General features: G+C 36.4%; 1 protein-coding gene across 9 annotated transcripts in view; it reads right to left on the reverse strand.

The window, feature by feature from the left end:
- The window catches only part of ADD1 (adducin 1), a 116,803-nt gene that overhangs the window by 29,442 nt on the left and 60,065 nt on the right, over window positions 1-27,296 (reverse strand). For all 9 annotated transcript variants that reach the window (XM_043970394.1, XM_043970396.1, XM_043970395.1 and 6 more), the window contains exons 3-9: window positions 22,042-22,204; window positions 19,046-19,197; window positions 12,075-12,155; window positions 11,696-11,845; window positions 5,220-5,363; window positions 3,343-3,441; window positions 1,034-1,210 (exon numbers count right to left, since the gene is read on the reverse strand). In XM_043970394.1, the coding sequence (XP_043826329.1) occupies window positions 1,034-1,210; window positions 3,343-3,441; window positions 5,220-5,363; window positions 11,696-11,845; window positions 12,075-12,155; window positions 19,046-19,197; window positions 22,042-22,204 (966 nt within the window). The remainder of the gene's footprint in view (window positions 1-1,033; window positions 1,211-3,342; window positions 3,442-5,219; window positions 5,364-11,695; window positions 11,846-12,074; window positions 12,156-19,045; window positions 19,198-22,041; window positions 22,205-27,296) is intronic.

Below are 27,296 nucleotides of genomic sequence, written 5' to 3' on the forward strand. Positions count from 1 at the left end.
ACCTCAGACACTTGACACTTACTAGCTGTGTGACCCTGGGCAAGTCACTTAACCCCAACTGCCTCACACAAAAAACAAACAAAACAAAACAAAAATCTTATTTTTTAATCATCAGAGGTATATCATGTGGTATAATGTTGTTATTTATATTAATGACAATAGCAGCTCAAATTTTTAAAGTGCTTAAATACATTATCTTCTCTGATAGTAACAACAACACTATAGACATTGAAAGTATTATTATTACTCATTTCCAGATAAGGGAATGAAGCTCAGAAAAGTGACCTGACTATGGTTGTACAGCTGAGTGATTAAGCTTATTCAAATCATTCTTTCTGGTACTAAATTCAGTGCTCTTCCCCCCAAATCATGGATTATCTCAAATAAGATAATGCAGGTATGTGCTTAAATATCACAAAACAGTAGGTAAAAGTAAGACATTACGTAGTCATTCACATCTTATAATAAATCAAGACATTTTCTTCTTTGAAAGTCTATTTATGAAGTCTAAATAGGCCTAGACCTACACAATGACTTCATTTCCTACATTTTATGTTTTAGAGCTATATTTATTTTCATAGAAAATGTTATATTGACATATTGATTATTATTTTAAAATGAAGATATAAAAATTATGTTTGAACTTCTAATAAGAACAATATTGATAGATATAACCTACATAAACAAAAGCTCTTTGGGGTCCTCAAAAATATATACACACATGTATGTTACATACATATACATACATACAAATATGTGTGCATGTTATATGTATGTATATGTGTGTATATCTATCTATCCATATGTCTCTCTCTGTATATATATGTATGGGGTCTATATATTTATATATGATCTTGAGACCAAAAAGGTTGAAAAATGCTTATCTAAGACATAGCAAATTAAGATACTTTTGAAATGCTATACTTAGCTTGCTGCAATTTTGCCCTATAATATTCTAAAAAAAACCCAAAACTCACTGGTGTGAAAGTTTATACTTTTGAAATAAGAGGATAAAGGTTAGCATTTGTCTTACCAAATTATCAAGCATTCTCATGAGGGCTTCAAATTCCTGTTCTCCAATCTGCCATCTGGGATGTGATCCAGTTCCTTCTCCTACTGGAGACTCAGGGGAACGAGATTTAGCTTTGTATTTTCCAGGATCTAACAGGACTAAGTTATCAGGTCCTCCTGCACTGGCCAACGTACGAACCTGTATTCAAAAAAACAAACAAACAAAAAAACCAAAACATGTCAACAGTTTGATTTCTGTGTCAAAACCAAGAGAATTAGCTGAATAGTGAAATAACTGTGATTCATCAGTGTAGAAGGTAACTCCTTTCACCAATTCAGACTGCAATGAATAACCCACCTGTGACTCAGTATAAAAGTCCAAGGCCTGAGCCACATAAAAGTTAAAAAAATCTACCCATGATCACACAATGGGAAGTATTAGAGCACGATCTGAATCTAAGTCTTCCTCATTCTAAGCCAGGCATTGTATGTACTACTGTTGTTCCATTTTGAGAAAGCAAGTAACTTACTAAGCACAATGAAGTAATCCTAAACTGAAATTCTATTCCACTGTCCACAGTGGTGTAGAGATGACTGAATTCTTAAAAACTATACTGAGAGCAGGAAAAGTTCAGAGAAACCTGGAGGGTCTTGTGTGGGCTGATGATGAGTGCGATGAGCAGAACCAGAAGAACATTGTACACAGTATCATCAACATTGAGTGTTGATCTACTGTGATGGACTATATTCTTCTCACCAATGCAATGGCACAGAAGAGTTCCAGGGAACTCATGATAGAAGAGGATCTCCAAATCCAGGAAAAAAAAAAAAGAACTGTGGAGTACAGATGCTGAATGAATCATACTATTTCTTTTGTTTTTGGTCCTGTTGTTTTTTTATTTTGAGGTTTTTCGTCATTGCTCTGATTTTCTCTTATAACATGACTAATGCAGAAATAGGATTAATGCTATTATGTATATATATGTATATATGTGTGTATATGTGTGTATATATATATGTATATATATATGTGTGTGTATATATATATATGTGTGTGTGTATATATATATATATAAAACCTATATCAGATTACCTGCTGTCTAGGAGAGGGGGGAGGGAGGGGAGGGAGGGAGAAAAATCTGAAATTGGAAAGATTGTATAAACAAAAGTTGAGAACTATCTTTACATGTAATGGGAAAAAAATAAAATACTTTATTAATAACCCCCCCCCACTATACTGAGTATAAAATGGCATGCCCCATCACATTAGAAAGGCTTTGAGTAATGGACTAAGTAACATCCTAGTTAAGTATGGAAAGGCTCCTTACCTAATGTTGTCTACCAAGTGAATGATTTTTTGGTCACAATAATAACTCATGAAATCATGAAAAAATGGTTATAATTTGCATCGTGGAAGGAGGTACCCCAGGCTGACAAAATCACAGATCTTCTGAATTCACAAAATAATAATAAGAAATTTAAAGAACTAGTCTTCAAAAAGTTGCTTTAGCAAGCTTAAACAATGTGATGTTTAGATTTGGTGCCAAATATAATAAAACAAAGCCCTTATAAAATATGTAGGAAGAATGCCTTTTTTCATAGCCACTTGTTGGGAGTTTGTTCATACATTCAATAAATATTTAAATGTGTTATTTGGGATATAAATATGCTATGTGGGATATAAAGACTGATTTAACAAATATTAAGTGATGTAGCCTATGTATAATGCACTGTACTAAATGATATAGTAGGGTATACAGAAAAATTATTAAGACATGATCTCGGGGGCAGCTAGGTGGCACAGTGGATAAAGCACCGGCCCTGGATTCAGGAGGACCTGAATTCAAATCCTGCCTCAGACACTTGATACTAACTAGCTGTGTGACCCTGGGCAAGTCACTTAACGCTCATTGCCCTGGGGGAGGAAAAAAAAAAGATGCTCTCCATCATATGGTCTGTAGTGTAGAAGGAAAGAACACATATACAGAAATTACCGTAAGGTAGAATATGTTGTGTCAGGAGAGATTACTTCTGTGTTAGGAGAATTGGGGAAAACATTGTCAAGATGGTGACATTTGCATTACAGGAAGTCACAAAGCATTCACTAATTCAAAAAAAATTTAATAAATAACTACTAAGTGGAGAACCCATGGCTAATGGCTTTTGTTTATTTAAATTTCTAATATTATGAGCTCAATTTCAGCATGGACATTACCTTTTTAAACTCTCCCCTAGTTTTGTGAAACAAACACTCAAATATCCCCATGTAAATTCTTTTCAACTAGAACCTTCTAAGTGAAATATGAATTAAATAAAGTGTTCATTATTTACCTGGATCTCACAAGCCACCACAAGATTATGTATATAGTAGAAAGCCTCTTCAACAGTTTCTCCAACTGATACTAGGCCATGATTCCGGAGTATAAGAACCTGAGGGAAGAATACATTTTAAAAGAACTAGAAAGAAATAAAAAAGAAAAACAAAAAGTTCTGGAAGGACTTTTGGAGGACCCATACATTAATGTATTATTGATGGTGTTATAAATTGGCCCAACCATTCTAGAAAACAATCTGGAACCATAACCAAGAAGTCATCAAACTGCATACTCTCTGACCAGGCAATACAACTACTAGGCATATACCCCAAAGATATCAAAGACGGAGGGAGAGGTTACATATATAAAAGAATATTTATAGTAAAACTTTTTGAGATAGCAAAGAACTGAAAACAAATTGGATACTCATCAATTGAGGAATGGCTGGACAAATTATGGCATATGAATGTAATAAGTGAATGAATTAAATGACACTACCTGTCAAAAACTGGGCTATGGGCTGGGGATACAAACACAAAGGCAAACACAAGGTCTTTCTCTCAAAGAATTTACATTCCAATTTGGAAACAACTCATAGGGCAGTAGTGATTAGGTAGGTGCACTTTGGTTCTGCCTTCTTCTTCTTTTTTTTTTAAGTGAGGCAATTGGGGTTAAGTGACTTGCCCAGGGTCACACAGCTAGTAAGTGTTAAGTGTCTGAGGTTGGATTTGAACTCAGGTACTCCTGATTCCAGGGCTCTACCTACTGTGCCACCTAGCTGCCCCATGCACTTTGGTTCTGAAAATTACGGGGCTGAGTTCCTAGGGAGAGTAGATTGAAATACCCCATTCAAGAACAACAGTATAATTGATCTGATCATGTTTTATACTTCCAGAATTAGAATGGGGGAGGGAGATACAGGTGGGAAAGAAAGTGGAGGAATCTGGAGGAACGAATTCAGAAAAAAACAAGAAGATTTTTCTGTACTGATACAAAGTGAATAGGTCCAAGATAACAATTTATACAATTACAATAATGAAAAAGAAAACAGCTTTGAAAAACAAAAATCCTGATGAACAATGACCAATCAAGAGCTCAGATTATGATTATAAAGTATATCTCCCATCTCTTGGCAGAGAGATAATGGACTAGAAGGGCAGAATCAGAGAGAAAGATTTAGACAAGGCCCATATATGAATTTGTTTTGCTTTACTATACTTATTTGTTATAAAGGAGAGCTTTTATTTTTTCTGGAGACAGAGTACATAGGAAGTGACAGTGATAAAAATTTTTTTTTTTTGGTGAGGCAATTGGGGTTAAGTGACTTGCCCAGGGTCACACAGCTAGTAAGTATTAAGTGTCTGAGGTCAGATTCGAACTCAGGTCCTCCCGAATCCAGGGGCGGTGCTCTATCCACTGTGCCACCTAGCTGCCCTTAAAATTTTTTTAAAAAAAGAAATGAACAAATAAAATATATTATAAAAGACAGAAGAGGGGCAGCTAGATGGCACAGTGGTTAAAGCACCGGCCCTGGATTCGGGAGTACCTGAGTTCAAATTCGGCCTCAGACACTTGACACTTACTAGCTGTGTGACCGTGGGCAAGTCACTTAACCCCCATTGCCTAAAAAAATAAAAAAATAAAAGACAGAAGAAAGCAGGAGGGCATTCAAAAAGAGATAAAGATAAACAGGGCTATAGCCCTGCTTAAATTTGATATACACTTAAAAAAAAGAGGTATGTAATGAAATTCACAAGCTTCTTTTCTGGTTCTTTTTTTATTAAAATATTCCCATTAGTTGATGTTTAAATTCATAATAAAAAAGGAAAATTTTAAAAGGAAAATATAATTAGACAATTTTCCCCCATCCTCTATTACCTAGTATTTACTGACCTTGCTTTTAGGTCCTAAATTTTTCTGAATCAATACTTTTTCTTCATCATCCACCAAAATTCCATGATAGTCATGATAAGTCACTTCTCCAAGAGAAAGTGCTTCTGGTGAGATTGGCAAGAGACCACACTTCATTGCAGAAACCTAAATAAAGTGAATCATTCAACCAATTATTAACATAAAACAAAGATTACATTCAGTTTATATTCTCCCTAATGAATCCATGGTTTCATCAGTGTGTTACTACATTGGTATAGATCACAAACACTCCACATCTTTAGCATTTTATATAATACTTGTCTAACACTTCCTACAAATACTCCTTGGATGATGCAGGCTGTTAGAGACCTTCCTCTGGTTTTTCTAATATTTAAGCGCTGCCACTGCAACACTTGGGCAATCCATCTCTCTTCTTGCTACAAACTATGTTCACATACTCTAAAATCCACTAAATCTACCCACTTGCCCTCCACTAATCCCTAGCAAGAAAAAGAAAAATGTTCTTTTAAAAAATCTTCATTTTTAATTTTTTTCTTTATTAAGTAATTTAAAACATGAAACTGGAAAGAACTGAGGTATATTAAACATTATCAACAATACAAAATCCATCATTACAAGCTGCCTCAAAAATAGGCTTTCAAATTCCTTGCTTTCCTATTCATGATATAAATCTGATTGAGGCTCACTAAAAGTACAAATTATCAACTGCTAAAATAACATATCCTCGCAGTAAAAGCTACCCAAGTTCCGGGGCGGAGCCAAGATGGCAGAGGAAAGGCAGTGAGCTCCCGAACTCATGACACGATAGCTCCAAAAAACATCTAAATAACGCCATAGGAAAATGCCCAGAGCAGCAAAACTCACAGAAGAATGTGCTGAAATCATCTTCTAAACAAGAACAGCTTGGAAGGTCAGAAGGAGGGAGCTGCTGTGCTAATACAGGAGTCGAGCACAACCCCACAGTCACCCTGACACAGATCCAGTCCCAGGAAGGCCTCACCAGAGAAGCAGACCCCCAGAGCCTCTGAATCAGCTGAAACGCCAGTGTTGTCTGGAACTAAGCTCACAGGCTGGTGAGTGGGCTGAGCCCTGGGCAGGGGGGAGACTACAGGGGTCTATGCTAGTGCTAAGGCAGAACTTGGGTTTTTCACCCCTGCTGAGAACCAGGAGGTAGGCTTGAGTAGCAGTGGCCCAGGTTGGGGAGGGGCACAGGCTCATCAGAGCTAACAACCACAACACACAAAGCTGGTTGATTAGAAGGATGGTCTGGGGTCATCTAGGACCAGGAAACAGGCTGGGGGAGTGAAGAACCTGATTCTCCTTAAATCATACCACCTGGGACTTCTTAAGCTTGGGATATTGCAGCCTGGAAACAGTGCCCCACTTTAAGGAGCTAAAAGTCAAATAAAAGAAAGGCAAGATGAGCAGACCGAGAAAGGTGAGGACCATAAAAAGTTTCTTCAATAACAAGGAAGACCAAGGGGCACCCTGAGAGGAAGATGTCAACATCAGGCCCCCCTATATCTAAAGCTTCCAAGAAAAATATGAATTGGTCAAAGGCCATAGAGATGCTCAAAAAGGACTATGAAGATAAAGTTAGAGAGTTAGAGGAAAAAATGGAAAGAGAAATGAGGGTGATGCAGGAAAGACATGAGAAAAAAGTCAACAGCTTGAAAAGTCAAATTTGTTTGTTTTTTTTGTTTGTTTGTTTTTGTAGGGCAATGAGGATTAAGTGACTTGCCCAGGGTCACACAGCTAGTAAGTGTCAAGTGTCTGAGGCCAGATTTGAACTCAGGTTCTCCTGAATCCAGGGCCAGTGCTCTATCCACTGTGCCACCTAGCTGCCTGAAAAGTCAAATTGGCCAAATAGAAAAGGAGGTACAAAAGTTCTCTGATGAAAATAATTGCCTAAGAATTAGAATTGAACAAATGGAAGCCAGTGACTTTATGAGAAACCAAGACACAAGAAAGCAAATCCAAATGAATAAAAAAATAGAGGGCAATGTGAAATATCTTCTGGGAAAAACTGCCGACCTGGAAAATAGGTCCAGGAGAGATAATTTGAAAATTATTGGTCTACCTGAAAACCATGATCAAGGAAAGAGCTTAGACACCATCTTCCAAGATATTCTCAGGGAAAATTGCCCTGAAATTCTAGAAGAAGAAGCTAAAATAGAAATTGAAAGAATCCACCAATCACCTCCAGAAAGAGATCCCAAAAGAAAAACTCCTAGGAATATTATAGCCAAATTCTAGAGCTCTCAGGTCAAGGAGAAAGTATTGCAAGCTGCCAAAAAGAAAGAATTCAAGTACTGTGGAGCCCCAGTCAGGATAGCACAAGATCTAGCAGCTTCTACATTAAAGGACCAGAGGGCATGGAATATGATATTCCAAAGGGCAAAGGAAATGGGATTACAACCAAGCATCACCTACACAGCAAAACTCAGCATAACCTTTCAGTGGAAAAAAATGGGACTTTAATGAAAAAGAAGACTTTCAGATATTTGTGATAAAAAGACCTGAACTGAATGGCAAATTTGACTTCCAAATATAAGACCCTAGAGAACCATAAAAAATTGGAGCTGGGAGACATAGCTGGGGTCGTACAGTGGGTGACTGTCTTGTGTCTGAGGCCAGGTTTTGGCTGAGATCCCCCTGGGTCCAGGGGTGATGCTTTGACCACTGTGTCACATAGCTAGGTGATGACATGTTTAGGGTTAAATTGAGGGGTGAAGGAAATTCATGGGAGGGGGGGGAGGGGGAAGGGCAGAGGTGAAATCCTACATGAAAGAAATAGAAAAAGGCTTATGGAGTGGGGGAAGAGATGGGAGAGGAGCAGGGCAGTAAATGAATTTTACACTCATCAGAAAAGGCTCAAAGACCTTAAACTCATCAGAGTTGCCTCAAGGAGGGACTAATAGTCACACCCAACTGGGTTGAGTAATCTGTTTAATCTGGGCAGTAAATGAGCCTAACACTCATCAGAATTGGCTCAAAGACCTCAATCTCATTAGAATTGGCTCAAAGAGGGAATAATGTACACACTCAATTGGGTGGAGTAATCTCTCTAACCCTGAAGGAAAGTAGGAGGGAAAGGGGATAAAGAGAGAGGGGCAAGAGAAGGAAGGGCAGAGTGGGGGAGGGGACAGACAGAAGCAAATCCTTTTTGAAGAGTGATAGGATGAAAGAAGATGGATAATAGAATAAATATCATGGGGAAGGGAATAGGATGGAAGGGAAGCAGTTAACAATAGTAATCATGAAAAAGAGAAAAGGAGGAAAATTTGTACAAAAAATATTTATAGCAACTCTTGGTAGAGGCTAAGAATTGAGAATCAAGGGAATGTCCATCAATTGAGGAATGATGGAAAAAGCTGTGCTATATGATTGTAGTGGAATGGTATTGTGCTACAAGAAATGACAAACAGGATGATCCCAGAAAAACCCGGAAAGACTAATGAACATCGATGTATAGTGAAGTGAGCAGAGCTGGGAGGACATTGTGTATAGTAACAACAGTATTGTTCAATGAGCAATTGTGAATGACTTAACTACCCTCAGCAGTGCAATGATCCAAGACAATCCCAAGGAACTAATGAGGAAACTTACTATGTACCCCTATAGAAAGAACTGATAAAAAGAACACTTGTGGATTGTACATATATAACCTGGTTGCGATCTTGTGGAGGGGGAAGGAAAGGGAAGGAGGGAGGGACAAAAATTTGGAACTCTAAATCTTATGAAAATGAATGTTGAAAACTACCCTTACATGTAACTGGAAAATGAAATAAATGTTGCTAAACCCCCCAAATAAAAAAAAAGCTACCCCCAAATTTAAAAATTGTGCTATGGGCTTGTTTTTGAATACTGATATTTCATTTCCTAGATATATCCAGAGGCCTTCAGAACACAATGTTTATTCTATAAAAGGCTTCACATTCTTAAATAAGCTACTGAGGAAGCAATCTAATAGAACAGGTTGCCAGTTTAACTTCTTTCATAGCAATAAGCTTCAAAAATTGACAGGAAATTTCATTTTAGGGCAAACCATTCTCTCTTTTCTTAGTATTCATTTTTTTCTTTTCATGTTTTGTTTTTTTGCAGGGCAATGAGGGTTAAGTGACTTGCCTAGGGTCCCACAGTTAGTGTCAAGTGTCTGAGGTCAAATTTGAACTCAGGTCCTCCTGAATCCAGGGTCGGTGTTTTATCCACTGCACCACCTAGCTGCCCCAGTATTCATTTTTAAAAGTATGAAACATCCCATCTATTTTACATTTTATATTAAAAACCTGCCTCCAACAGTCCCTAAAAATTCAAGGATTGTTAGGTAACCTTAAAAACATTCATATCCCTTTTCAGAAAATTCACATTAGTCAAATAAAAATCAGTAAATTCATCTACACCTCTGAGCTGGAAATCATATATAGATGTACAAAGATAAATTAATCAAACAGACATACCAACAAACCAAACATCTCAACACAAGAATTAAAAATAAGCATTCATGATCCTTTTAAGTTAACCATGGCACTCTGAAGCCCACAAAGATCTTATTAAAATGCAATAAAAAGTGGGGCAGCTAGGTGGTGCAGTGGATAGAACACTGGCCCTGGAGTAAGGAGTACCTGAGTTCAAATTTGACCTCAGACACTTAACACTTACTAGCTGTGTGACCCTGGGAAAGTCATTTAACCCCCATTGCCTCACTTTAATTTAAAAACCAGAACCCAGACATTAATGTCAGATAAATTATGTACATGCTTTCCTTCCTCTTTTTAATGGATTCATAAAATATGTATCGATGACTTGGATGAATGGGTAGATGAAATGCTTATTAAATTTAGGGACAACTTAAATTTAAGAAGGATAGCTAAAAGTACCTTCACAGATTAGAAAATTGGATTAGACTTAAGATAAAATGTAATAAGGATAATTGTAAAGTCCCAGTTAGATTTAAAAAATTCAAATGTACAAATCCATAGGAAAAAAGACCTGAAAATTTTAGGATTTTAGAATGACACAATGGCCAAAATAATTTAATATATATCACTCAAATGTTTTTGTTAAGTACCTAGTATGTGGCAGGCATTGTGTTAGGCATGGGAGCAGGGTGGGTACAAGTACAAAGAATGGAACTATTTGAAAAGAGCTTAACGTGATTTGGGGGTACATTCATATAATGTTCAGAATAAGGGAGCAAACAATTATGTACTCTATCTTGGTCAGAGGGTATCTGGAGTACTGTGTTCAGGTCTGGGTGTCATACAGGGTAGTGAGAGGACCTGAAATTATTTTATAGGAAGATTGGTTAAGGGAACAAGGAATATTTGGTTTAGAGGAAAGAAGGCTTAGGACAGAGGTTCTTAATCTAAGGTCCACGAATTTGTTTTTAAAATATTTTGATAACTATTTAAATATAACTGGTTTTATAATGCTTGGTAATATTCTGTTTTATTTTATTCATTTAAAAACATTATTCTGAGAAGGGGTCCATGAGCTTCACTAGACTACCAGAGGAGTCTATAACATTAAAAAAAAAAAGGTTAAGAACATCTGACTCGGGGGAAAGAGGATTGTCTTTTTCACATTTCAAATTGAAGGATTGTCATGAGTAATTGTAAATAGACTTCTTGAAGGTATAAAAAGGACATACTGATGGAAGTTACACATTAGAGCTAAATATTAGGAAATTTAAAGTTAGAATTGTACAAAAATAGATTGGTTTGCCAGAAGAAGTATTAAGTTCTCTGTTACTGGAGGTCTTTTTGTGGCAAGTGGACAACCAAGTTGGGGACAATTCATGTTCCAGTTAGGAGTTATATTTAGATTTAATTTTGTTCATTCAAAGGCAAATAATCTCCCCAATTTTACTCTACTCCCCACCCCACTCCAGCCTAACTTGGACCATGGAAAGTAGAGAAACTTAAAAATACACCACGAAATGGAGCAGGTTGAAAAGCACTGTTTTAATATAACATCGACAAGCCAAAAAGCATTTAAGTGCTTACAATATGAACTATGCTAAGCTTTAGGTTTACAAAGAAGGGTAATAACAGTTCCTAAATTAAGGAACTCACATTCTAAACTGGAGAGATAACAAGCAAATGCCCATGTACATACAAAATATATACAGTGTAGATGAAAGGTAATCTCAGAGGAAAAGCATTTGCAGTGGAGGGGACTGGGAATAGGTACCTCTGGAGTTCACTGAGGGGAATGTGTGTGACAAAGTCAGACCTACAATTTAGTAAAATCACTTTGGCAGCTGAATAGAGGATGGATTGAAGTGGGAAGAGACTTTAGGCAGGTAGACCCACCAAAAAGCTATAGCAATAGTTTAGGGGTGAGGTAATGAGTTTTAAAAATATTTACAAAAAATATTCTAAAGCTTTTATAAAGCAAATAATAAACAAGTATAAGAACATTTCACAACAAATTCTGCTAATAGCGCCAAGTTTACACTTTAATACACTTACTGCTGCTCCTGCTGGTGTATGTATATGAACAATACACTTAATATCAGGTCGAGCGGCATAGATGGCAGAGTGCAATATAAAACCAGCTTGATTCACTCCTAGATTGGTACTTCCACGATCAACTACATCTCCTTGAAGGTTGATTTTAACCTTAAAATTAAATACCAAAAAAAAATATTTAAAAGATATACCAAAAATTTAATTTATGATTACTATTTTCAATTATGATTATAACTGTCCAAATTAGATTAATTACACAAAATACATCAGTCTTTTTTCCTAATTTTCTTGGGACAAGTTTAACATATTTGTGATATATTTAACTACCTGGTAGAGTTTACATGTGTAAATGCTATGTATAAAAGGGATTATTACTCACCAAACTGGATGCTGTTACTTCACTATAAAGAAGTCCAAAAGGTACAATGAGAAAGTGTTCTTGCTCAGAATTTACTCTTGCCTAGGAGAAAAAATATTACAACCAATTCAAAATTCCACTAAAAACAACGTTTATTATGCCTCTTTTATACAAAGAACATACAATGAAAAAAGTGTCAGTTCTTAGATTACAGTGTATATTTTAGTAACCTGTGTGCAGAATATCTGAGATAAATTTTTTTTAGCTTTTTACAGTTCTTTAGAATTTCTAAATGAAGCCCAGGATGACAAAAGTCAGAGATGTACATTTTGTAGCATAACTGCTGCCAATAAACTGGGTATGTCCAAGTTGTTGAAAAGAGAAATAATGCTGTTGGCTTCTCTCTCTCTTAGAGGAATTTGCAAAGAGGGGAGAAAGAAATGAAGATTTGAATTAAGATGCACGGGTACATAAGAGAGATAGAAATAGCAGGCAGAGGTGAAGGGGAGGTAAGAGAAGTCAGGTTATAGGTGGTAGAGATTAAATCTTTTTATGTTGCTTTATCTCATTCCTCTTGTCAAGGTTTGGTACAGTAGCTGATCAAGCAAACCATATGAAGAAATGGCATGCTGAGAGACTTTGGTGTAGCTTAAAGGCAGCATATACTGAACATAAATGACCTTGGGACCCTGTTCAGGCATAACTGGCTTAATTCCCAGATGAGGGATACAAGTTGGATGAGGTAACGGATCATATTCAGTTACAGGTTGGGCTATATGGCTACTGAGGTACTAACTCTGAGGTTCTATAATTTCGTAATTGATGTTTTAAGAAGAAACAATTTTAGGGGCAGCTAGATGGCGCAGTGGATAGAGCACCAGCCCTGGATTCAGGAGGACCTGAGTTCAAATCTAGCCTCAGACACTTAACACTTACTAGCTGTGTGACCCTGGGCAAGTCACTTAACCCCAACTGCCTCACAAAAAAAAAAAAAAAAGAAAGAAAGAAAAGGAGAAGAACCAATTTCACCCCTGCCTATATATAGCTTACTAAATTCTTGCCAATAAACAACAGCCATCCCTACCCTATTGCAGGGGTTAGGAACATGGTGATCCCATGATTGGAAAATGCATGTAAAATTTTTTGGCTCTCCCTCTGTACCAGAGAAGAAGTCTGTTGACATTAAATAATACTATACATATATTTTATGCATTTATGAGTGTCTAAACTTTTTCTGTGTTGTCTGTTGGGCTTTGTGTGTCATCTGTGGCTTCTGCAAAACTCCCATTTAATTTCTTATGCCGACCTACAATATATGGAAATTGTGATGGGGAAAGTCACAATGTGGAAGGGATAACTGTATTTGGTCACTCCATAAGATGAAAAGTTCAGTTCTACTTTTTCATCTTCCTACACCCTCTGGTGGCCACCAAAAGCAACATAAAAAGTAAAGATATAGCTGTGGTATATGATGGTGATGGAATATTATTGTGCTATAAGAAATGACAAACAGGATGACTTCAGAAAGGCCTGGAAAGACATGTATGAAATGATGTATAGCGAAGTGAGCAGAACCAAGAGAACATTGTGCACAGAGACAGCAATATTGTTTGATGAAGAACTGTGAATAACTTGACTATTCTCAACAATACAATGATCCAAGACAATCCCAAAAGACTATTGATAAAACATACTATCCACCTCCAAAGAAAGAACTGATGTTGATGGAACAGACTGAAGCATGCTATTTTTCACTCTTTCATTTTTTTCTTTTAATCAAATTTTCTTGTACGAAATTATAAATATGGTAATGTTTTACATAATCATACATGTATAATTCATATCTGATTGCTTGCTGCCTTGGGGAGGCACAGAGGGGAGGGAGGGAAAGAGGGATAAAAATTAGAACCCAACACTATAAATAAAAATGTTTCTTTTTTTAAAAAAATTTTCTTTTTCTTTTTTTGGTGAGGCAACTGGGGTTAAGTGACTTGCCCAGGGCCACACAGCTAGTAAGTGTCAAATGTCTGAGGCTGGATTTGAACTCAGGTTCTCCTGACTCCAGGGCTGGTGCTCTACCCACTGTGCCACCTAGCTGTCCCTAATAAAAATGTTTCTTACAAAAAAAAAGTAAAGACATCAAATTGCTATGAGATGTCAGAATTCAAAGAATCTCTGAGATGGAAAATATCTTAATCCAACCCTTGCCTCTAAAACATCCCATCACTTCCACTTGAATATCACCAGTGATGGGGAATTTACAGCCTCCCAAGTTAGCCCATTTTACTTTTAGACATTTCTAATTATTTGGAAGTAATTAAAACCAAGTCATTACTTTTGATAGGTTATACAGAATTTTAGAAACCAAAAACCTGTAGAAGATGAACAATTACAAAGTTAATTATAATCATAACAAAATTACATACTATATTAGAAGGGAACCTCCATTTTGCTGTATAGTCAACACATCCATCTCATACTAAAATTCCATCTCCTATAGCTGCTAATGTTGTTAATTCTATTTCCACAAAAATCTCTCACATCTGTTCCCCTTTATCCACTCAAATGCCCATTATCTTTTTTCAGGACTTCATCATTTCTCCCTAGATTATTGAAATAGCTTCCCAATCGATCCCACCTATTTCTCATCTCTCCCCTCTCTAACATATTCTCTAAACAACTGACAAATTTATACAACTAAGACACAGGTCAGACCATGGAAATCCCCTGCTCAATAATCTTCAGTGTGTTTCTTATTGCCCTTAAGATAAAACAGAAACTGCTTTCTCAACTTGGCACTTAAAACCCTCTATTACCTGGTTTCCACCTAGCTTTCCAGATTAATTTCACATTGTGCCTCTTGATGCTCTCTCAATTCCAGGCAAATTGGCCTGACTGGAATGTCAGGAGCAATTATCTTCTTTGTATCTCTCTGTGACTTTGCAGAAGCTGGTCCCTATATCCCTTAGAATATCTAGCTTCCCTCAAATCACAGCTCAGGAGCCACCACCTATGGGAGTTATTAACATGACATCCATATCCCTAGGTTTCAGGGTTTCCGTGAACTTGAATGCGGGTGGGGGGGAAAGTCTTCTTTATTTTTACTAACATTTGGGTTCCTATTTTATGGATTTATAAACATCATTCTGAGAAGGCTTCACTATACTACCGAAGGAGTCTATGACAAAAACAAAGTCAAGAACCCTCTACCTAAAGGAGGTTTTCATGATCTGCCCAGTGGTTAGTGCTCTTTTCCTCCTCAAATTATTTTGTATTATTCTTATCTGATGTATTCCAAACTGAATACTTTCTGAATTTATTAAAGATTATTCTTTGATGTAACAGAAAGTCTTCCTAAAGGTCAGAATGAATCCTCTTAAATTTACTAAAGTTGGAATAACAATTAAAAGAATTTGTGGGCTTCCAGGTCTGGGTAACCCATATCTCTTCCAGATGGACATTAGTGATAGAAAATACACTACTTCATAAAAAAGCCCTCTCATTGTTACCTCTACTTGTTAGAAAGTTTGCTCTTGTTCTGTGCTGAAATCTGCCCCATTGTAATGCCTATCATTATTGAACAGCAGAGAATAAGTCTGTCCTAAAAGAGAGGTCCTAAGAAGGGTTTAATGAGCCTTGTCTATGAAAATAATTTGCAAAAGGTAGATATTCAAATATCTGTGACACTGACCTGAATGACAAATAGTCAAATAACTGAGACTGTCAAATTTCCCTTTCTAGTCTACTCTTCTCCAAATGAAATACACCCAATTTTTTCAATCATTAGTCTAATACTTGTTCTTTATGAAACCATACACACTAAAACCCAGTATTCTGTTCTCATCTAGGTGTTTCCAAAATAAATGTTTTCCTGGTATTTTTTAAAATACAAATATCACCATTACCCTTATACCTTCTACTTTTAATCCATCTTTGTTCTTTTTAAAACGTAAAACAAAATTAGGCAAAAGTCGTAAATTCTTCACTCAATGAAAAAATATTCTAAGTAGGTATTCTTTGATACTTTCTTAGTTCTGCAATGAAGGTGAAGTTATAAATTTATTCTTTTGGTGGGTTTTTTTGTTTGTTTGTTTTGTTTGTTTGCAGGGCAATGAGGGTTAAGTGACTTGCCCAGGGTCATACAGCTAGTAAGTATCAAGTATCTGAGGCCAGATTTGAACTCAGGTCCTCCTGAATCCAGGGTCAGTACTTTATCCACTGCACCCCCTTACACATTTATTCTTTTTGGGGGCGGTGGTAAGGCAATTGGGGTTAAGTGACTTGCCCAGGGTCACACAGCTAGTAAGTATCAAGTGTCTGAGGCCGGATTTGAACTCGGGTCCTCCTGAATCCAGGGCCGGTGCTCTATCCACTGCACCACCTAGCTGCCCCATGACATTTATTCTTTAAAAAAAAAAAAACACCGGAAATGACTGATTTCCTCAGTGAAGTGGACTTTTTCCTCTTCAAATCCTCTTCAAATTCTCTACCACTATCACCTTTTACCTTTGTATGTGTCCTACTCCTCACAATCCCATTAAATTGTAATCTTCTTAAAGATAGAAATCTGAGCTGTTTTCCAACTTCATATCCCTTCAGTCTAGCAGAATATAAGAAATTATATCTGGGGGCAGCTAGGTGGCACAGTGGATAGAGCACTGGCCCTGGATTCAGGAGTACCTGAGTTCAAATCCGGCCTCAGACACTTAACACTTACTAGCTGTGTGACCCTGGGCAAGTCACTTAACCCCAATTGCCTCACTAAAAAAAAAAAAAGAAATTATATCTGAAGGAAAGGACATTTATCTAATAAAAGTCAGCAGTAAAGACTAAAGATACTTAGAATTAAGTTAAACTCATAAGAGTAACTTTCTTCTTAGAAAAAATAGTCCTAAAGTCCCACATTTCAATGCATCTGTAATCTCAAAGATGTGGGTATTCTTAATTCAACAACAGACAATACAATCTATCCATGCCTGTTAATCCAATGTAACTCTGCAATATCTTCCCCCTTAACTTCAACACAGAGAAGTCCATTCAGCATAGGGAATGCTGAGGGTATTTCTTATGTTCTCTTAATGTTTCAAAGATACCAACTGAGCATGTGGGATGTCAGTCAGGTAATCCCCTGCTTTTGCTATGTGACTAGCTCATCTCCATCATGTTATTTTCTGCTTCTTTAATATACTTACCATGTATTAAAACTTAAAATTACACTAAGACTTTTGGGACACCCTGTATATTAGTTATCTGTGTATGTAACTTATCCCCAAACAGTATAAGTTCCAAGAAGGCAAGGTCTCCACCTTATCTGAATTTTGTATCTCTCCCAGAGCCTCACACACAATAAAAAGTTAATAAATGTTTGTTGAATCAGAAGCAGAATTCAGAGGTAAACATTTCTAAAAAACTTTAAAATATATTCTTTCCTTAAAGGAGATTCTATAGTCTATTTTTCCTTTATCTCCTACTCCTTTTTTTCCAAAGACAAAACAAAAATTTTTTAAATCTAATGCTAATCTACAAGTTCTCTTCTCTGCTAGTTCATTTTTACTTTATATTAAGTACTGATGAGAGGTATAGTGGATAAAGTGATGACCTTGGAATCAGGATGACCTGGTTTCAAATCTGTCTCTGACACTTACCAGTTATGTGACTGCAGATAAGTCACAAAGTTTCTTAGAACCTTCAGGCAACTCTCTAGGATTCTAACTTATAGAAGCATAGCCATGTACATTGGAAGAGGAATTTTCACATTAAGAAATCACAGGTCTTTAATAATGTTCAAGCAAAAAGGTTGCATATAATAAGGTTAAGAATTTAATTATGCTTTTTTTTTGCCTCATTCTAAGCTAAACCAACGAAAGGGGAAATTTTAGAGCCATAAAATGTTTACTAACATAGGACTTGAATATTTTTTAATGTTATATATGCTACGGAGGACTATTGGTATGTAACATTTGAAAAATCCACAAAAAGTACATTGCTGCCATCAAAATAACAGATTATATTTCTTATTATAGCTACATTTTCACAACACTCCTATTTTGGATAACCAATTAGCATTAGAGTCTATACATACATCAGGCACTTTTTCAAGAACAATTAACTACAGATGACAATAATCATTTATGTTGTCACAATGAAAAGAGCTGACATAAGTGGTAGAGTAAATGGTCCCATTGTCATATCTCCAAAGTACAGAACTGGGGATATGGGTATCTTTCTCTAACATTATAATGACTGAAGGATTTCAGCTGAACTGAGGAATAAGCAGACTTAATGAATAAAAATCTTTACATTCTAAAAAAAATGGGTTTTAAACAAAAATAATTTTAGCAATTATCTGTAAAATAATAAACATTAATTATCTTACTATGTGGGGTATTTCAAATTTTGAAAAGCTGTATTTCATTATGATTACTTTGGAGCATTTTTTTTTCCTTTTTGGTCAGGGCAATGAGGGTTAAGTGACTTGCCCAGGGTGACATAGCTAGTACATTTCAAGTGTCTGGGGCTGGAGCAATATCTTTTAAGACTCAATTCAAACCAAATTGACTAAAGTTCTATTTATTCTATCTACAAAACCAAAAGGGCACCTAGGTGGCACAGTGGATAGAATGCCTGGCCTGGAGTAGGAAAACTCATCTTCCTGCATTCAAATCTGGCCTCTGACACTTACTAGTTTTGTGACCCTGAGCAAGTCACTTAGCCCTCTTTGCCTCAGTTTCTTTATCTGTAAAATGTGCAGGAGAAGGAAATGACAAACCACTTAAGTACCTTTGCTGAGAAAACTCCAAATAGGGTCACAAAAAGTCAGACATAACGGAACAACACTATCACCACCACAACCAGAAAGGTGGATCCTTTTACCACTTACTGTAATTCAGACTTCATTTTCTTTAAAATGGAAGGTTAAATGGGGACAAAGATAGAAGAAATACCATGTTTTGTGTGACAATCATTTAGTAACCACCACATTTAGTACTTACTGTTATGTGGTTGTAAATAAGCTGAGACCACCCAAAAAGATCTGCTAATCTGTAAAGAGCCGCCAATTTACATCGTAATAATTTCTCTCCTTTATCATATGCAATCGAATCAGATCCCCTAAGATCATTCACTGGTGTCACCATACCAAGACCTGAGATGACAAGAAACAAAAGCAAAAGATTTAATATTTCTACTCAAATTCAAATAATGACACTTTTCATTTTACAAAGCAGTGTAAATACAGTATGTCATCTGATCACAAAAAACTTGCAAGATATGTAATATAATTACTATCTTAATTTTATAGCTGAGAGAATTGGGGCTTATAAGAGTTAATAAAATTCAATGCCATACCACAAGCATTTAAGTGCCTACAATGTGCAAGGCACTATACTGGGTGTTGAGATTACAAAGACAAAGCAAACAAAACAAAGAGCTTACTTTCTATGGAGGAGTGGATAGAGAAAAATGCGGTATGTAAATGGTTATGTGGGAGATTAGAAAACACTTCCAATTGAATTATAGGATCACAGCTTTAGAGCGGGAAGATAACTGAGAAATCTTCTAATTCAACCCTCTCATCTTAGAGAGGGCACACCTGAGATGAATTTTAATGGAAGCTAGTATTCTGAGAGGTAGAGGAGAGAAGAAAATGCATTCCTGCCTGGGCAAAGTCATGAAGGGATAAATTGTTGTTCCATCTTTTTTTCAGTCATGCCCAACTCTTCACAATGCCATTTGGTGTTTTCTTGGCAAAGATACTTGAGTGTTTTGCCATTTCCATCTCCAACTCATTTTACAGAAAAGGAAACTGAGGCAAACAGGGTTAAGTGACTTGCTCAGTGTCACAAAGCTAGTAAGTATGAGTCCAGACTTGAATTCATGCTTCCTGACTCCAGACCACATAGGTACTCTATCTGCTGTGCCATTCAAGGGATAAGATTGAATGCCAAATTCAGAAAACAGCAAGCAGGAGAACACTGTGCACAGAGACAGCAATACTGTTTGATGAAGAACTGTGAATGACTTAACTATTCTCAGAAATACAATGATCTAAGACAATCCCAAAGGACTAATGGTGAAGCATACTATCCACCTCCAGAGAAAGAAATTATATTGAACACAGACTGAAGCATGCTATTTTTCATTTTCTTTCTTTCATTTCTTTCTTTTTAGTTTTCCTATACAAAATTACTAATATGGCAATGTTTTACATAATTGTACATATATAACCTCTATCTGATTGCTTACCACCTCAGGGAGAGGGGGAGAGGAGGGAAGGAGGCAGGGACAGAATTTGGAACTCAAAACTTTACAGTCAATGAATTTTAATCTTTAGGGAGTTTGTTTCTATAGCATCACTTATGTGGCAGGGAAAGGAAAGAGTCTGGTGCATACCATGATGCTGTTACTGACTGAACATATCAGAACAAGAGGTTTCAAGACCACTTTAATAAGAGTGAACCTTTGGGGCAGCTAGGTGGTGCAGTAGATAAAGCACTGGCCCTGGATTCAGGAGGACCTGAGTTCAAATTTGGCCTCGGATACTTGATACTTACTAGCTGTATGACCCTGGGCAAATCACTTAACCCCAATTGCCTCACCAAAAAAAAAAAAAAAAAGAATTAAGATGTGTCCATTTGAAAACAATAGGATGCCATGTGGCTACAAGAAGATGGATTGAACTTGGCACTAAAATTTAACCTCTATAAACTTATAGTGTAATGTTATTTCAATTCTTTCAAAAGTGACCACAGAACATGGAAACACAAAATGTAAGGGAATTCAAATGTGTGATATAAGAAACTAGCTATTTGTTCAAATCTGCCACATAAGATCAGACAAGAGTGAGATATATCATGGGAAGGGTCAGTTAATTGTAAAAAATACTCTGAAATTTATTTTAATATTTCAGAAAAGGTTAAGCTCAACTAAAGTAGCACAACAAATATCATGCTTAAATAACTAATGTTTTCCTGCTTCTATCCACCATTTTTCTTTTGTTCTACTTCTGGAAGCATTCTATCTTGGCTGAGTTATAGAGAGCATGATGGTGGGGAGAGAATTAATAACTTTTTAGTTGCTTGGTTGAATAAAAGCATGTTAGTCAACCTGATGCATAATTTGGCAAGCAGATTTTTTATGGATTTCTTTTAATTCTGAAGATGCTTTTGAAAAGCCACAAATTACATGTTTAAAAAAACCACCTAAAACCCAACCATTTCCTTAGGGAATAGAAATGCTAATTTCCTCATAAAAAAGGAGGCCTTCTAAAACATGTTGAAGAGTCACAGAATTTATTTCAACATATTTAACATAATTAGTTGGTTCCACAAAAGAAGTTGTTAGGTAAAATGTTATAATGAGACTTCAGTTCTAGTGCTGGCTGACATTATTGTTAATCAAGTCCAATTTGGGGACAAACCCAACATTATGGCCAAGTTTCATGACATTGAGGCGAGTTCTAGTTAAAATGTATTACTGGTATTTTGTTGGGCAGGGCAATGTTATATATGATATGACTGTATTTTACTAAAATAAAAACTTATTGGTTTGGTACAAAGTACTAGATTTAAGAGTAAGAAAGCCTAAGTTCAAAGACTGACATACTCTTCTTTCTAGCTGTGTGACCAAGCAATTCACTTCATCTCTCTAGGGCTGATTCCTCATTTATAAAATTAGAGAGTTAGAATTGATGACCTTTAAGTTCTCTTTCAGTTCTCAAATTTTATGACCCTAAGCTACTTTGTTGACATCTTATAATATTTTTATATTAAAGAGACTAGGCAGGAGTTCTACTTTTCATTACACATGAGAAATTAGTAAGTTGATGAGCATTAATTAAGTGACTATTATGTGCTGGACACCATGCAGCATATGGGGATACAAAAAAGTCCTTGTTCTTAAGGAATTTGCATTCTATTAGAGAAAGCTTTTGGAAACTGTACACAAGACATTATATAAAATTTGTACAAAAAAATAGCCATCTACTCACTCATATTCAGTGCAGCCATCCCTCCCTGAGGTGCTGCTGGATAAACATTAGGTACATTTGTGGTCATGAAATCTGCAATCTGTTGTAATGCCAATAGGCCTGTGGGATTCTTCCCTTTCTTAAACTGTTCCTGGATCATTGATTCCAATTCTTCACAAAAAGCCTAAAAAGAAGCCAAAGAATATTTTAATAGTTAAAGGTTGAAGGATAAAGATTATTTTAGTTTAATGACGTTTAATGCAATGTTTCTATCTGTATTATTAAAGAGATCTTTGCCTCACCCTCCCAAACTACATTTCAATCATTTCCCTTTGTTGCTCCTATAGAGAAATTAGTAATTTCTTATTGTTTGATTAATTGGCTTAGCAAAAGAATATGGCCTAGTTTAGTGGTCTTCAAAGTGGAGACTATTTGGCCATAAGGGGCATATGATCAGCCAGTGAGAGGGTGGGAAGAAAGGTTGCACCCCACCCTTAACATGATATAGACAGGCTTGTCAATGAGGATTATGTACAGCACAGCCACATTCTAATTCCCTATTCTAATCCCTTAATAGTCTACAATTCTGATTCTCTCCCTATAGTTCAAAACTTCAGTAAGATTCTCAACTCCTCACTAGCCCCACCCCAAACTTTTCTAATCAGTTGCTGAATCTTGTTCACTCTCCTTCCACATGTCTAATCTATCCCCTTTTCTCTACTAACATAGTTACCACCCTAGTTCAAGCTCTCATTACCTCTCATTCATACTACTCTAATAGCTTCTCAGTGTGCCTGCCCTAGTATCTCTTCTCTACAAACCATCCTCCAGAGACCTGCCAAAGTGATATTCCTAAAGCCCAAGTATGACTATATCTCTTATCTATTCAATAAGCTCCAGTGGCTCTCTATTTACTCAAAGATAAAATGTTATTTTTATCTTTATCTTATCCTATTTTATATGTTTTATAATAGTTATTAGTACAGCAGAACCTATAACTTATAAATAAATATATATATAATTAGGAGTATAGACTCACTTTTTTTAACATATCCTTTTAAGGGTATGTTAGAGAAAAAGTTTAGAGACTGCTAGCCTAAATTATGACATGCAATTGGATGGGTAGTCCATTGAATTAACTGTCAATACATATATCTTAGACAATTACTTCAGCTGGACAATGATATAAGTTCAGATTTGTAAAGTAAAATGAGAATAGACTAGATTACATTTGTAACTTTAGTAAAGACATCATCAAGAACATGAATAACTGCAAAAGGAGTTGAGTAGGTCATGTAGTATGAGTGAGGGAAAAGAGATGGATAGTTGAGTATCTAGGCAATAGTAAAAGATCCATCCAGAAGAAGGCTTCTAGTATGGTGACACATCTTCCATGAAGGATTTATGGAAGGACATAAACAAGAATCACAGAGAATGAGAAGATGTGGATAAGCTGTGAGTTACACCAGTGAAAGGAAGACATGTACTGATGTTATAGTTCCAATAAAATATAAATAATGCTTAAGATAAATACCAGAATACTACCCAGTGTCATGCTGTCCAAAATAATCATATCTGAAATACATTTGTCTATAAGTACTACAGAGCTAGGAGTGTGCTCTACATGTTTTGAGGCTGATGCTATTTGAAACTTATTTGCAATTTCAGTTCCTGAGCTGGAAGGATGCTATAAACTAAGCAATAGTATTCCCTATTAGAAATAGGAAATTGCCAGGGGAAAACTACAGTGTGTGAAACCCTTATAAATGTAATAAATGTATCACTGCTTAATCCATGACAATAGTAGCATTGTCAACCAAAAGCTCCTTAAAAAGCGTCCATGTAATGAATCATGGTGAACAATGCTACACTAAATAGATTATATTCTGTGGTGGACAGTAAGTGGGAGAAAGGCTGAAAGTAGCTTAGTTAATGTGAATTAAATAAAAGTTGACATAGCATTGTTTGTTCATTTGGGCCATCATAATAGGTAGTGCAGATTCTCAAACATACATACAGCCATAACAAAATCAGCCATTCTTCACAACTTTGTATAAGTATCACCTCAATTTTATAGATGAGGAAATTGAAGCTCAGAGAGCTCCAGTTGACTTGACCGTGGTCAACATGGCCAGGCAGAATCAAAGTTGGGATGTGAGGGGATCCAGTCCAGTGCTCTTTTTGGCACCAAGATGCCTCGGTTTTTAGTAGGCAGAAACAGAATTTGAATAAAGTAAAGCTCTAAGATTTCTGATATCTGACTGGATTACGTCTGTCACATGTAAGATATAAATAACAAAGAATCTGAAAAGGTAAAGAAGTCGATGCCCTTTTTTCTTTTCTTTCTTTTTTTTTTGCGGAGCAATGGGGGTTAAGTGACTTGCTCAGGGTCACACAGCTAGTAAGTGTCAATTGTCTGAGGTCAGATTTGAACTCAGGTCCTCCTGACTCCAGGGCTGGTGCTCTATCCACTGTGCCACCTAGCTGCCCCTGATGCCCTTTTTTGAATCAGGCACTTAAATCAATAGGTTTCCCTTTTGTAAGATTTACTGTATTGATTCCATTCAAATTTATGATGATCCTCTTGTTTTTTAATAATCTGTAATATCATTGTCAAGAATGTAAAAGGAATGAATCGAGAACAAGGTTGAATGATATCCAACTGCAAAAAAGAACATGAGAAACCATTAACAGAAATAGCACCAATACAAGAAAATTATGAATGTGGGCAATAACAACTAATCTTTCTATTGCACATTAGAGTTTACCATGTGCTAGACATACCATATTATTTCTTTTGATCCTTACCAGAATTCTGGAATATGTTGTTGCTTAGCAGAAAGCACAGGATTTGTAATACAAGGTGGGAAACCAAGCTCTGCTACTTGCTAGCCACATGAATTGGCTAAGACACTTCAGTTTTCTAGGTCACAGTTTCTTCAAGTGTAAAATGAAGAGATTGGACTAAATGATCTCTACAATTCCTTCTACTTCTAAAGCTTAAGATTCTTAATAGGCAGTAAGGGTAAAAATGAATCTAAGTATAAAACTTCAAAGGTCTTGATGCTATATTAATGCTATAAGTTAAGAAAATAATCATTACTTAACCTTCAGAAGTGAAAATGGTAAGCTAGGGCCAGGTGTTTGACAGGGGACACCAAACCCAATACCAAGAAGAGTCTTTGAAAGAAAATATTAAGTATAATATTAGCTAGTGATTAGCTACGTAATCCTATTCTTTTAATTAACCAGGCATTTATTAAAGATCTTCTGTATTCTAAGCACTGTGCTAATTGCTGAAGATTCAAAGACAAAAGTAAAGCAGCCCCTGTCCTTCAGTAGCTTAGAATCTAGCCATGGGAGACAACGTGTATCTTAATTATATATCTGGGGGCAGCTAGGTGGCGCAGTGGATAGAGCACCGGCCCTAGATTCAGGAGGACCTGAGTTCAAAGTCAGCCTCAGACACTTAACACTTAATACTAGCTGTGTGACCCTGAGCAAGTCACTTAACCCCAATTGCTTCACCAAAAAAAAAAAATTATATATCTGTAAATAACTGTGGATGTAAGGTCACTAGGAGATGGAAGATCAGGAAGGGCCTAGAATACTTACATAGTAGGGGAAAGTGATGCTTTAAACTTTTAGCTAAACCTAACTATACTAAGCGGCAGAAGTCAAAAAGGAGTACATTTCATGGATACGGGTGAACCAGTGCAAAGGTCCAAAGATGGCATACAGCTGGCTGTGTATGAGAAATAGGAAAAATGGTGATATGGTTAGAACACAGAGTGTGTGAAAGGGAGTAATGTGTAATGAGGAGAGAACAGTACAGTGAGGTAGGATTGTAAAAGCCTTAGTTTATATTAGATCATAAAGATAATAAAGAGCAATTTATTGAATACAAGAGTGACCTGGTATTTTAGAAAAATCACTTTGGCAGCTCTGTGGAGAATTAGAGTGGGGAAAGAATTGAAGAAGGGAGTTAAATTAGGAAGTTATTGTAATAGTCCAGAACTACAATGATTGGTGGCTATGTGAGTAGAAGGAAGGGAACAAATAAGAATGATATTGCAGAGGCAAGGTTGACAAAATTTGGTAAGTGAATGGATATGTGGTAAGAGTAAGGAATTGGGGATAACATTGACTTTCTGAACCTGGATGGCTGAAAAGATGGTGGTGACCTCAATAGAAATAAGGGAAATTTTGAAGAAAGCTGGACTTGGGGAAAATAACAATGAGTTCCATTTTAAACATGTTGAGTTTGAGATTAATACAAGATGTCTTCTTCAAAAAGTCCAGTGAGCATTTTCTAATTTGGGACTAGAGTTCAGGAGAGATATTAGAGCTGAATATATCACTTTGGGAGATGATTACATCAGAACAGAAATAATAGTTAAATGACACAAGCTAATGAGGTCCCTAAAGGAGAAAATAAAGAGAAAAGGGCCCAGAACAGTTAGGTGGCATAATATGACTGATGATCTGGCAAAAGAAACTGAGAAGGAATAGTCAGACAGGTAGGAAAAGAACCAAAAGAAAGCAATATCATGAAAACCATGAAGGGAAAGAGTATTCAGGAGCAGAGGATGGTTAATAGGATTAAATGTTGCAAAGAAGTCAAGAAAGATGAGTACTGAGAAAAGACCATTGGATTCGGTGATTACAAAAATGCTGAGTTGAGTGATGAGATCAGAAACCAGACTGCAAATGGTTGAGAAATGAAAGAAAAGAGAGAAATGGATGTAATATGTGTAGACAGCTTTTTCTAGATGGTTATTATTTCTTTATTTCTAAAATCTTTGACACCCAGAAGTAAGAATCTCATGCTTAGGACATGGGAGGCCTAAGAATCTAGACTGTGAGGGAACAAAGCAGGGGAAGTTTCTTTTGCTCCTAGGCTGAGGGTTTTTATGACTTTTACAAGAGTATTGAAGTACCCTAGGTGAGCATTTTAGGCAAGTCAGAAGCTGAATGTGAGATGATAGCTAAAGCATTCACCAGGGATGCCAACAGAGCATTCAGCAGAATAGCATCCTGAAGAAACCAGTAGAGAACTATCTACCAAAGTACAGCAGTGTGCTACTGAGAATAGCATTCAGTGAAAATTACAAGACTAGTGGGGAGGTCTGGTTCAGAGGAATACCAAACTAATGCCAGAAGAAGCAATGAGATGTCGCTAGAAAATAAAACAGACAGTCAATCAAGCAGCCAACATTTATTAAGTACTTACCATGTGCCCAGAGCTGTGCTTGGAATATATAGTAGGGCAAAAA

Source organism: Dromiciops gliroides, chromosome 6, assembly GCF_019393635.1.
Source record: "Dromiciops gliroides isolate mDroGli1 chromosome 6, mDroGli1.pri, whole genome shotgun sequence".
Classification (NCBI taxonomy): domain Eukaryota; kingdom Metazoa; phylum Chordata; class Mammalia; order Microbiotheria; family Microbiotheriidae; genus Dromiciops; species Dromiciops gliroides.